General features: G+C 48.4%; 1 protein-coding gene across 2 annotated transcripts; it reads left to right on the forward strand.

The window, feature by feature from the left end:
- Nucleotides 1-3,065: 3,065 nt before the first annotated feature.
- On the forward strand, nucleotides 3,066-12,164 carry REEP6 (receptor accessory protein 6). Of its 2 annotated transcripts, XM_082206779.1 has the most exons (6): nucleotides 3,066-3,187; nucleotides 7,131-7,224; nucleotides 7,996-8,134; nucleotides 8,905-9,073; nucleotides 9,593-9,666; nucleotides 10,946-12,164. In XM_082206779.1, the coding sequence occupies exons 1-5, from the start codon at nucleotides 3,073-3,075 to the stop codon at nucleotides 9,616-9,618; spliced, it is 543 nt and encodes a 180-aa protein (XP_082062905.1). In that variant the 5' UTR covers nucleotides 3,066-3,072; the 3' UTR covers nucleotides 9,619-9,666; nucleotides 10,946-12,164. The 2 variants fall into 2 exon arrangements, with proteins under 2 accessions (XP_082062905.1, XP_082062904.1); XM_082206778.1 differs by lacking the exon at nucleotides 9,593-9,666.
- The last annotated feature ends 566 nt before the right edge of the window (nucleotides 12,165-12,730 follow it).

Below are 12,730 nucleotides of genomic sequence, written 5' to 3' on the forward strand. Positions count from 1 at the left end.
CCTCGTGAGGACAGGTGCTGGGTCTAATCCAGCAGTTTATGACTGTCCTCCCACAAACAGTGAAGTCCTCCTTCTCTCTGGCCTGCACAGTGTGCTTTTTCCTGTGTCTGCCCATTTTACTCCTGTGGGCTCTGGGTTTCCCAGAGAATTTCCAATCCGCCATCTGTCTCCCTTTTTCCAGTGCCCTAAATCGCCCCCTTCAACCTTGAGAGTGCCAGATATTCAGGAATCCCACCTCCCATCATCGCCAGTCAATCGATCAACCCGTCTCCTTTCGTGGAATATGCCTACGATTGTTCAGTAGAAAGGAAACCCTGGAGAAGTCGGTGTCATTTAATCTTGCTTTCAAGCATGAGGTTTAAATATTTCTGGTGGACTTTTGCAGTAAAACAAGACATGTGCAATGGGTTTTGATCTGTTTCATAGCATATTCCAGCTGGCAATTTTGCAGAGGGCATTTCTTGTAAGGGAAAAAGCTCTCGCTCCTGAAAGTCCCGCCATTTCATTCTGTTCCTCCATTTCTGGGCCGCTTTTCACTTGCGCAAGTCACAAAGTGACTTGCAAACAAGACTAGAACATCACGACGACAGCGTAAATCACATAGAATAATTACCAATCGTCAGTAAAACAACTATTTTCTGTAAAGCACTATTAACAAAACAACAATAAAAATTAAGCCGAACAGCAGCTACACCCCTTCCTCTTCTGGCTGAGAGCTGAGGATCCAAAATGCAGTGCTGGGAATGTCTCCCTTTTGCAAACCCCGGAGAACGGCTGCCTGTCAGTCAAAAGCGCTGAGCCTGACTTCTACAGACGCCTTCCTCTGTTTTTATGAAGTTGCTTCTGTTTTTCCATCTCAGGAATCCCACAAAAGCGCCACACTGCCCCCGCCTCACTTTTACATTGCTAGCTAGAATATGTAATTTATTTTATAATCTTACAGTTTTCACAAATAATTTGATTTGGGGTGGAGGGGGGAGGGAGAGGGAGGGGGCACCACTGTTTCTCCGAAGAACCTTCACTTGGGTGCTGATTTGTTTTTAAAGTTGCATTAAAAGTCATTTTTATTTAAGCCGTTACAGAATTAAATGCGTGTGTTTGTGTTATTTTCCCCTTTTCCCCTTCTCTCTCCTGTCCTGTTAAGTTTGCAGACTCATAAAGTATCCCCGTTTGAACGGAAATATAAACGCTGCTGATAATCCTTCAGTTCTCCAACCTGAAAAATGTGTCTGCTGCTGGAAAAGCATGTGTGAAAACGCATATATTGGTGAAAAGAACATACCAGTGATGATAATGCAGTGGAACCTTGGTGCCTGAACTTAATACGTTCCAGGGGTCTGTTTGCCTCCTAAAATGGTTCGAAAACCAAGGCATGGCCTCTGACTGGCTGCAGGAAGCCACACTGGGTGTTCGGCTTCCAAAAAACGTTCAAAAACCGGAACAATCACGTCTGGTTTTTGATCGTTCAGGAGCTGATTTGTTTGGCTCCCAAGACATTCAGGAACCAGTTGCATTTCTATTGTATTGCAGAGGGTTGGACTTGATTGATCCCTTCCAACTCTGATTCTATGATACAAAAATAGAGGAAAATTGTTTGCGAAAACTCTGGAATGCATATGAAAATTAATGGGGAAACAGCCAGATGGGCAGGGTACAAATATATTATTATTATTATTATTATGATTAAGCCCATTCAGAAAATTTGCCAGCCTTTTAGAGTGGATTTATCCTAAATCTCCATACGAAAACATGTATATTTAGGAGAAATCTGTGCTGAAGCCCTGTTGCATTTGTGTGTGTGTGGACACTTAAAATAATAAAACAATAGCAAAAGTGATGCTGGGATGTGGCGAGCGGAGCTGAAGAGTGGAGAAACGAGAAGTTGAGAGGGACAGAGACTTGATTCAGACATGTTTGCCCGCTGCTACGTAATATATGCCTGGGAGCAGCCCTGGGAGGCTGGCAACACCATTCGAGGAGTGCAAGGGGACGAGAATCGCGGGTGGCTGGGAAGGAGACCCTCCTCTTTGTGGTTTCCACATCCCCCTCAGCCTCCCCCCAAAATATTGATGGTGCAATGTGACCTTTGGGGGGGCACCTAAGCCAGCCCCCCCCCCCTGCGCTTCTGCAAACAGGGCCAGCAGGTGCATCGCTCGGGAACGATGCCAACCATTTCTGCGCATTCTTCTTGCAGGACTTGTCCCCCACCCTCGGGGGCAAATGTATTTCCTTTTTTCCCTTTTAAATTGAGGCTGGAGTCAGGCTGCGCTGCATTTTATCACCACCAGGTGGTGCTGCGTCCATGCCATCCTCGCTTGGAGAGGGAACTTTGGCCCCGAGAAGGGAACTCTGCACCTGCTCAGGAGCCTCGCCTTCCCTTCCCTCCTCTCGAGCAACCCCTCCCAGGGTGGAGCCTCGGCGCCGAAAGCAGGAGGGGTCCAAAGCTGGGTCCAAGTAACCCAGGCCCGCTTTTGACAGGGGAGGCAGAAGAAAGAAAAAACGCAAAAAATGTGGTTTTTTGGGGGGAAAAACACAATTAAAATCAATTCACTTTTAAAAGACAAAAACAAAAATGCTATGCAAAAATGAGATTTGTTTCTAAATTCATTTTTAAAAGAAAAACACCCTGCGCAAACTTTTCAAAAAAGCAATTATCGACTTTTCAAGCCAAAATAACGTCTTTAGACGTTTAGATCCGCTGCCCAGCCCTGGAATAAAATCCAACCGAAGATGGTTTAAAGATCCAGACACCAAAAGACAAAAGCAGGAGGTTAGAGAGGAACCTCGTGATTCTGATATGATGATTCTACCCAAAAAGGCACCCTCGATCTGCCGAGGAAGAGGCGCGCTCGCCTGGCCGCCCTTTGCGCGCCTTTGCGCCCCTGCGCTCCTTCCGCGCCCCTGCGCGCCTCCGCCCCCCTGTCGGCCCCGCCCTCGCCCTCCATTGGCCCAGCCAGGGCGCCCCGCCCCCGCCCCTCCCTCCCCGCCCGCCCGCCGGGCAGCCGCGTCTCCGGCGCGCAAAGGTGCGCTCCTCTCTCCTCTCTCCTCTCTCCCTCTCTCTCTCCCTCCGCGATGGGCTCCGCGCAGCTCCGCTTCCAGGCCTTCCTGCAGCGGCCGGGCTTGGTGGGCGACCTGCTGGCTCGCCTGGAGGCGCAGACGGGCCTCAGGAGGGACTACCTGGCCGCAGGTGAGCCGGGGCGCCAACCCGGGGGGGGGGGAAGCGCCGCGCGTAAGAGAGCCCGCGCCAGGCTCGCCCAGCCCTCTCCATCCCTCCGGGGAGGGGGGAGGACTCTGCCCATGCTCAGAAGCACCCCTTTCCCCCTGGGAATAAAGGGCCTGGGCGGGACCCCATCAGAAGGCAGGCTGGCTCAACGTGTTGTCTTCTTCTTCTTATGAAATTTCCATTTTATAGTATTTAAGTACATCCTTCTTTGTTATCTCTTTGCTCATAGCAGCTAATCGACTTCCCTCCCTCCCCTTCATGGTTTTCGTCATTCTTTCTGTATCATCGCATTTGTACCTCTTCCAATTTACCTTTCACTTATTATAATTGTCCCATATTTGTAAAAAGTTTTAAAAATTCGTTAACATTACAAGTCTGTTTAAATCAACCCTGCTAGTGTTAATTGTTTGCAATTGTCCTTCAAATATTGCTTGACTTGTTGTCTTTTAGTACATACAGTATTTAATATTCTCCCCCCACTTCCTTTTTAAAATCCCTGACATTGTTGTTAAAGCTCATTGCTTTCCAAACGTTGTTTGTCTCCTAGGTGAGTGATCAGGAAACCCAGCGAGATGGACGGGGTATAAATAATAAATTAATACTATTAATTATTATTATTCATAGCCCCCCCGCCCCAGAAGGCATGTAGTCTCTGTAACCTGAAAATTCCTCAACTGCAACTTGTCTTGAGGTTCAAGCTGGATATTGAACTGGGATAGAGCATTTTTAAATAAAATCATGCAACCCCTGTTAAACATGCCAGTGTTGGGGTGTCTGAGAATCGGGGGCCTAAGCGTGCCATGTCTTTGCACCTCAGTAGGTCTACTCTGAGTAGGTAGTGACTGGCCCAAGGTCAGCCAGTGAACTTTGTGGCTGAGTGGGAATTTAAACCCGTCTCCCAGGTCCCAGTGCAACACCCTGATCTCTGCCCCCACACTAGGACTGTAGGGCAAAGGGCTGGCAATAAAGCAGTGAAATATATTGTAATAATGAATGTTTAAGCCCCTGGAGAAGGCTGCTCTGCTTCTGTGTCTCTCTGCCCCCAAACAAAGCCCTCCTTTGCCACTATTGCATGTTCCACCCCCTTTTCTGCAGGTGGCTCTTGAACAGATGGGTTAAACTGGGGTCCCCCATCTCCCAAATTCAGTAATTAATTCCACAAGGTTAGTATTGCATACATGGGAAGAAGCTGACGGGTGGAGTCTTGGCTCTAACCTTTAATAACGGGAGGCGATAAGAAACTAATTGCAAATTACGACAGAAAGGTTTTCAGCACAGAGGTTCAGGTGTTGCTTCCAGGTATGGGGACATTGTGGGGTGTTTTGCAGTCCCTCCATCCTCCCGAAACTGGCAAGAGACGACTTTTCGCTCCTTCCACGTGCCAAAGTTAATCTCCTTAGCATGTGATGCAGTGGGAGAAATCGTGGGAGATCTTTCCCTGCTGCTGACCTACTGAGAGTTGTTGGGAGACCTCTGCATTCCCCTCCCAAGAATCTGTTTCCTTTCCCCGGGAAGAGGGGTTGATTGTTAAACTACTCTGGGAATTCAAACTCTGCCAGGGTCTCCTGACAACTCTCAGCACCCTTAAAGGAACGACCGTTCCCAGAATCATTTGGGAAACGCTACTGCTTTAAACATATATTGTGCAGATGAGGCAGTAAGTCACACTGAAATTACCACATCCCTTTATCAGAGCATCTTGCAATCTTCCCTTCTCTAGAGAAACCCATAAAAATTGTCCTTTTCATGTCTAATACATGCCAAGTGTGTGTAATTGTTGACATCTCTATTCCTTTTCTGACGCATCACACTAAACAGACACCCACCATCACTTGTTAAAACTGACCCAAGAAGTCCCAGATCTGTCCAAATTAGTGCATGGATAATCTGTTTGACGCTTTCAAAAATGCATTCAATTTCTTTTAGTCCCTGAGGACACAGGTGCCTTTAGCCGCAGAACTGGATCCAGCATCCCCCCCCCCCAGATGCACTTGCTCTGTCAGGGATCGGGGCCCCATCTGGGGGTCAGGCAGCCCACTGCTCTGCCCAGGAATGCCACCCCCTGGTTCTTAGGGAGAGGGACTTTTCCGGAGCTCCAGGTTGGTGCAAGGAAAATCACAAGCCCCCCGTTTGAAACTGACCAAGCTCTGCTAAGATACCCAAACGGTTCTTGCCGCACACGACTGAGGAGCAGCTAGGGGGGGAACGGGATAATCTTAAACCGGAATATCAGGTTTGTCACGGAGCAGAGTCCTGTTGCAACGGCGCGGTTTGCGCAGGGCCGTTTCGTAAATGGAGAATTTACAAAAGCCTGCAGCCATTGTGAGTGTGGGAGGAAATGGTCTGATCTGGCCCGGCTTTGGAAACAGCCTTGTCAGGTGGATTGTGACTGCACACAAACACACGCTATACATTTAAAGCACCTTTCCTCCAGCAGAAAGAATCCTGGGAACTCTGAGCTTGTTGAAAAAAGCATGTTGAGAATTGTAGTTTCCTGAGGGCTAAACTACAGTTCCCACGATTCTTTGAGGAAGGGTGTGTGTGTGCTGTAAATGTGTGGTGTGTATGTAGCCCTGGTGGTGGTGTGCTAAGTGTCCCCCCCCCATTTTATTGCATTCTTTTTCCCCCAAACATTCTAAGCAAGTGAAAGGAACAACCAAATTCTCAGCATTTCAGCTGCCTGTTCCTGGCTGTTCTTCTGCCATGGAGAGTCGCTGGCTTTAGGGTGAAGCCTTGTTTTTTGTGGTGGTTTAAAATGTTTTAAGCTCCTTGCCACTACAAACGGAATGGCTTTTATTTGCTCTTCTATTTAGCTTCATTGCTGACTTTCTAAAAATGGTTTTATGGTTGCTTTATTATTAATATTAGTCATTCTTGCCAAATAGAAGCCTCTTGTACAGAGGCAGGAGGAGGCCAAACAGGTGCAATTTTGGTAGGCGAATGAAGATCTGCAACCCGTGTATGCGTGGGTTAGTAATCCAAAGAAGCAGGACATCTGCATTCCAAACATGGGCTGTTATACCCTCTCCAGCAGGAGAAAGCCCCCCAGCAAAGCTTCAAACAGGCAGAGGGCAAAGCAGGCCGGAACCCCCAGCTTACCTGGCACCAAGTCCTGCTGGCATCTACTGCATGTCAAGTCCAAAGTGCAGCAGTCGGGAAACACCGTCTGAGGGTCAATCCACGTAGCCAAAGTCCAGCAGCCAGGAAACGCACTCCAGAGACAAACCCAAAGCCGAGGAGCAGCTGAGCAGCCCCAGCCCCGCTGCTGCCCTTTGATGCCTTGCCGGCTGATTGCAGCATCTGGTCCTGACGACCAGGCGAGCCACACCTGCCCTGAGCCTCCAGCTGAGGAAGAAAGAGCCCAGTGCTCCTGGTTAGGGAAAGGGGGCTGATTGAAAGAGAAACAGGGAGGGCTGCCTTAGTTGGAGTCGCCCAGTGGAAAAGTTAGCAGCAGCAGAATTCCTGGCCTTCACGGAACATTACGATAATGGTCATAGCATAGCATGTTGATTAAACTCCTTTGTTTCCTTCTGCATGTGTTGAGTTGCCCTCCTTCCCCTTTTCAAGAGGGACAGGGGCAGCTGCTCCCACCTTGGCCTGGAGGGGCTGAGAACGGAACCCAGGACCGTCTGTGCCCAAGGCAGATGCTCTGGCACCAAGCGGTGGTTCTTCCCCAATTATTAATAAAGATTATTGTCCTCATAACTGTGAATAAAGGGTAGACTAGACGCTTCTAGAGTTCAGGAACATAACTGAACATAACATGAACTGAACATAATACAAATGCTTTTTGTAAAGAGGCAAGAATGAAGGGGAATTAATTCCTTTCTGGGAAATATTGGAGTGGAATGAATTCCTTTTGTAAAATGAACTTTCCAGGCTCTGAGTATGGCTTTGCTCCATTTAGGTGCAATTGCGTTTCTGGGACTCTACCTGATGTTTGGCTATGGCGCCTCGTTGCTTTGCAATCTCATCGGTTTTGTCTATCCTGCTTATGTCTCGTGAGTACCCATCTTGAGAGCCAGACGCTCGTCTTCTCGTCTCCCTCCATCCCTCTCGGGGCGTATTTTTGCTGGAGCTGTTCTGCAGAGCCGCTGCCCCAAAGCAGCAACCAATATCGAGGTGCAGAGCGAGCCCCCCCTGCACCTGACATCCAAAGCAGTCCCAGACCACCTCAACAGTCGTGGCGGCCCTGAAAATCCTCGGAGCCGAAGGGGGCTGAGAGTTGCTAGGAGACCCCAGTTTTTCTCATGGAGCTACAATTCCCAGAGTTCTTTAACCGTCAATCCCTCTTCCCAGTTGTAGGAGCAGTGGGGGGGGGGTCTCTGAACAACTCTCAGCATCCTTAACAAGGTCCAGTTCTCAGGATTATTTTGGGGAAGCCATGACTGTTGAAGTGGGACGCTACTTTAGAAGTACAGTGCAGAGAAGGGCTGAGGGCCGATGCAGAAGGGCGTTGCCAAAAAGGAGAGTGTTCAGGAGAGCAGGAGCAGGGCTTAGAAACCTCACCTGAAGAGGAGCCGTTGGAAGAACTGGGCATGTTTAGAAGATTATAAGGAAGCCATCTCTGGAGGACTCTTCCAGCTCTGAAAGGCTCCCCCTTGGCCCAGTCGCCCAGCCCTCCGGCCCCCTGGCTGCTCTGGCACTGGTGGCGACAGAGGCGTCTTGCGGGTGAACATGGTTGGGACCGGAAGGGATGGGGGGGTTCCTGGGGGGGACCCAAAGTGCTGCATAAACGAGGGACGTTCTCACAGCCTTGCCGTTCTTTTCAGCATCAAAGCCATTGAGAGCTCCACGAAGGATGACGACACGACGTGGCTGACCTACTGGGTTGTCTACGGGATCTTCAGCGTGGCAGAGTTCTTCTCGGACACCTTCCTTTACTGGTTTCCCTTTTATTATGCCGGCAAGGTAACGTCGTTCGTTTTTAAAAAGTATCTGTATCCTGCTGTTCTTTAAAAAAATTAAATCAAAGTTATGTATGGTTATTGCACATCACTTTGAGTTTTTTTTTAAGAACAGCAGGATAGAGATAAACACATATACAGTACAAGCATATGCACACAAAACACTTAAATGTCTAAAACTGAAGAGCAATTATTTATCATAAGATTTATCTGCTACTTGACTGTAAAAAACAAAAAACCCTCAAAGCAGTTTGCAGAAAGATTAATTGGGAAAAATTTACAGCTGTAAATTTTCCCCGATTTTCCTTACTTATCTTTTTGCAAACTGCTTTGAAGGTTGTTCTTTTTTTACAGTCAAGTAGCAGATAACAAAAAAGTTTTAAAGTGCCATTTGGGTTTCTAACACTGGTGCAATCCTGAGCCGTTTAAGCGTGGGTCACACACAAATATCTGAAGACAGTCCTGTTTAGGGAAGTTTTTAATGTTTGATGTTTGATTGTGTTTTCAATATCCTGTTGGAAGCTGCCCAGAGTGGCTGGGGAGGCCTGGCCAGATGGTCGGGGAATAATAATAATAATATTAATAATAATATCATCTCAGATGCCCACGTTCCCAGGTAAAGCAGTGGGAATGGGAATGGAGTATCCTGGGAAAGTGTCTATGTGGCTAGGCCCCTCCAAGTGGACGCCTGTGGCTGGTGGTGATGCGCTGCGCCCCCTTGTTGCAGCGCCCTGCTTTTTGACGCTGAGCTGCCCTCTTTCCCCTGCCCCGCAGTGTCTCTTCCTGCTGTGGTGCATGGCTCCCATTTCGTGGAACGGCTCCCAGGTCCTCTACTGCAACATCATCCGCCCCTGGTTTCTGAAGCACCACCAGACCGTCGACAGCGTCCTCAGCGACCTCGGCGGCCGAGCCGCTCACGTCGCATCCACCGTCTCCAGGGAAGGTAATTGTGTCAATTATGGCTATGGATTTTATATCTGTGGTTGCATCGTGTTTTAATTCCGGAAGCTGCTTAGAGAGGGTTTGGCCCTTTTGAAAAAACGACAGCCCTAAAAGCCTTTTAAACAGGCAAGATGAATGACAGCAGCTGAGCTGCAGCCGTGCCTTTAAGGGTTTAAAATATTCCCAGGGCGTAAAAACTGTTCTAGGCAAACTCTGAAAAGCAATGATCCTGGAAATTTGTCGTGTGTGTCCAGACCAGTGCCGGATTTATGTATAAGCTAAACAAGCTATAGCTTTGGGCCCCACTCTCTTGGGGCCCCCCAAAAAAATTAAAGGAAAAAACACACCTGCAAAGCAACCATCCTGGAAATTTGGCATGTGCATCCCGACTCTGCTCTGCTCTTGTGCGCAAGCAGTCAAAGGCTTGGCCTCCTCCTTCTTTCGCAATCTCTCGCTCTTCCTTCTGCAGCTTTTCATTCCCTCTGCTCTCTTCCCCGTCCTTTGTCTTTTGTCTTCTTAGTTCTGCAATCTCTGGCTGACAGCTGACCTCCACCTGTGGGCCAGGCAGCTTTCCACCACCGTCTTTACTCGCGAGTAGGTCGCCCTTCCCAAAGGATAACATCAGCCGTCATCGTTCAAGAAACCATGTGGCTTTTTAAGGGGCTCAAGGCAGGGAAGATACAATGAGCATTCATTAAGATTTCCTTAAAGCTTTCTGTCCACAATGCAACAAAATAAGAGAAACCAATCTAAATAAAAACTAAAGCAAAGAGAGAAGAGAAAAGAAAAAGACCCAAGGAAGAGAAGAGAAATAAAAATGACTTGTGATTTTCCATCTCTCAGTTACATAAAAGACTCTAGAATGAGACCCAACAGATCTATTTTCGATTAGGCGATCTTCTCCCAACCTTCTGACCCCAATAGAATTAATTTTCCTTTTTATTTCTTACTAATAAATGTCAGCAATAGTTTCCCTGCTCCCAGATCGGCTTGATGAGCGTAATCTGCCCCTGACTTTCTTCTGCAGCGTGGAGCACGTGCTCCTGTCTCTAAAGATCTAGATTCCACCACTGCCTAGTGACAGGGAAATGGGTTCCCCAGCTGCCAGCTAAGTTTAGATGTGGCTTAGCCCATCTCTCTACCTTTGCACAAAGTGGATTAGAGGATGGCGGAGCTCTTGGCTGCCAGCAAGAGATGGAGGCTGGGATTTCCTGGTGGGGAAAGAGGCTATTTTTAAGTCTCCCCACTGCAGAAAATCTCAGCTCTTTGCCTGCTCTTGGCTGGCAGTGAAACCTCTTGCTCTGATTCCAATGGATATTTGATGGGGAATATCTGTGGCTCCGAGGGAGAACATTTGCTGAGGGCTAGGAGAGAAGCCCTTTCTGAATTCCTGGAGAGCTGCTGTCAGAAGATACTGAGCTTTATGATCCGGGGTCTGACTCTGTATGAGACAGCCACACCATTAAAATTCAATAAAAGAAAGAAAGACAATACCCAAATATAAGCCACTCCCTTAAAATTCCACTGGCACTCACACCAGTGAATGACAAATGTAGAAGAAAATCCTACAGCGATATCGTAAAAGCCCATTTTCATAAGGTTGCAAATTTAAGCCACACTCGGAATTTGGGAAAAAGTGTGGCTTATATTCAGGCCAATACGGTAATGCCTAGGAGTGCATTAGGGGAAACATTTGGCAAAAATGCATGTATTGGACAAAATTACCTACAAACCTGCATGTGAACTTTCAAGGAAGGTTTTAAAGGAACCCGCAAGGTCTTCTTGGAACGGGGAGATCTGAGCTTAAGGACTGAAACAGGCTCCCCCCTCCCTTGCTCTCACGAGACACCCTTTTCTCTCGGTTTATTTTCAGCCTCCAAAGAAGCCATGAGAACAGCCCTACGGACAGAGGACTGAGCAACGGACGTTTTAAACTTCCAAGCAAAAGAAAAGATGCCCACGTTCTGGAATATCCCTGGAAGCTTGGGAAAGACTTTGGGGTTTTTCTGCGCACCTATGATAAGATCATTCCTTTGGCTCCCCTCCCTCCTCGCCGCCACCAAATTCCGGAAATGTGTGGCGATGCCACCAATGTGATTTGATTGCCTGTTCACTGAGCGCCCCAAGATATCCTTGTTTCCCTTCTGAACTCCAGCAGAGGGTGCTGTGACTTCAGAGGTTGCCTGGATTAATCCCCATCTGACACTCCAACCAAGTTCTTATGTCTTTGGTCCCACAATGTGTGATCAGTTCCAGAGCGATCCTTCCATCCCTGAATATTCTCCCTGGCAATTGTGGTTGGCTATTCCTTGGGTGGAGAGAGACTTGATGAGGCTGCCCCCCCCCGCCCCCCGGTTGGATCTCAGGCTGTGCAAAAAAAGGTTTCAGAGGTTTCTGCTTCTGAGCTTTGGCAGAGCAGATGCCAGGAACCAGCTGGTTAACAGCTTCCCAGCTTCCTAGTACGGCCGGGATGCAGATCTGTGCGTGAAAACCTGTAGTCACAAAAGGGTGGGCTCTTTCATCCTGGAGCTTTGGGGGTTTTGGCCTTCTGGTGTGGGTCTCCATGGGGAAGCAGCACCTAGCAATCCAGATTGCGATATCATCCTAAACGCTTCCCTTGTCCTTCTCTACATTTGTGTCCTGAGCTCACATCTTGCAACACATTAAAAAAGCAGCGCAAGGCCTGGTGTCCTCTCCATCTTCTTAATACACAGCTTGGGAAAATGCCAAGACTTGCAAATAGAAGCCAATGTTCGACCTCCAGTATTGATGGTGAGCTTAGTGGCTATTCCAGACCATCCTAAGCTGATCCTTCCTTCATGTGTCGCTGGTGGGATGAGGCGGGTGGGAGCAGTGGTGGGAAACACGCCCTGACAAATTCCAGAAACTCTCAGGTTGGTACGACTCTCGTTTCTTGCTCTGAACTTCAGTCCCAGCCCCCCCCCCCAAAGCAGGAAAATCTGCCAAGATAACCCATTGCCCTGAAACAACCGCACAACACTCCTGGCGATTTTCTACGTGGTGAACGTAAGAGATTGTGAGCTTTGTACTTTCTGCTGATAAAGTTGTAGTGATCTAGTGTCCTCCCCCCATTTGTGTCCGGCTGCTTTTTATTTTTTAAGAGATAGATGCTTGCCAAGTCATTTGGCACACTTTTCGGTTCTGTACAATCACTTAGGATTATAGAAAGCAAAACGACATTATGGAAGTCTCTCTACAAATCATTGAATACATATTGCAATGCGGCTGGGGATATTGGGGGGGGCACACAGGTGTGATTTCTGCAATGACGGGTTTATCTGTCTCCGGAAGGACCTCTGGCTGCCATGGGCTGAGTCAGGTGTGGTGGAAGAAGCAACGGTTGGGCCCCTCAGTCGTAATGTGGCCCCTTCAGGGCTGACCTCTGCTCTTCCACAGTGGGAAGGTGTTCTGAGCAGGGCGCTCCGTCTTCCTTGTTTCTGTGTCTCTGTGTAGAACCATTCAACTCTTGTGTGATTGAAATGCAGCGTGCAAGGGCAAGACTTGCACCCACTGCAACTGCTGAGGCTCAGATAGGCTTGTCTCAGCTGCACTGGGACCCTGAGCTGCTTCTCTCACCCCCCCCCCCAACCCGGCCATTCCTGCTCTGCACTGACAGGCAGACAAGATCCCTGAAGGA

Source organism: Podarcis vaucheri (genome assembly GCF_965113315.1).
Source record: "Podarcis vaucheri genome assembly, chromosome: 18".
Taxonomy (NCBI): Eukaryota; Metazoa; Chordata; class Lepidosauria; order Squamata; family Lacertidae; genus Podarcis; species Podarcis vaucheri.

What these genes read in the sequence shown, in the direction of transcription:
- REEP6 (XM_082206778.1), top strand. Translation starts at nt 3,073, where the DNA reads ATGGGCTCCGCGCAGCTCCGCTTCCAGGCCTTCCTGCAGCGGCCGGGC. An exon ending in GTCTATCCTGCTTATGTCTC is followed by an intron (nt 7,225 to 7,995) that starts GTGAGTACCCAT and finishes CGTTCTTTTCAG; the next exon opens with CATCAAAGCCATTGAGAGCT. An exon ending in ATCCACCGTCTCCAGGGAAG is followed by an intron (nt 9,074 to 10,945) that starts GTAATTGTGTCA and finishes GTTTATTTTCAG; the next exon opens with CCTCCAAAGAAGCCATGAGA.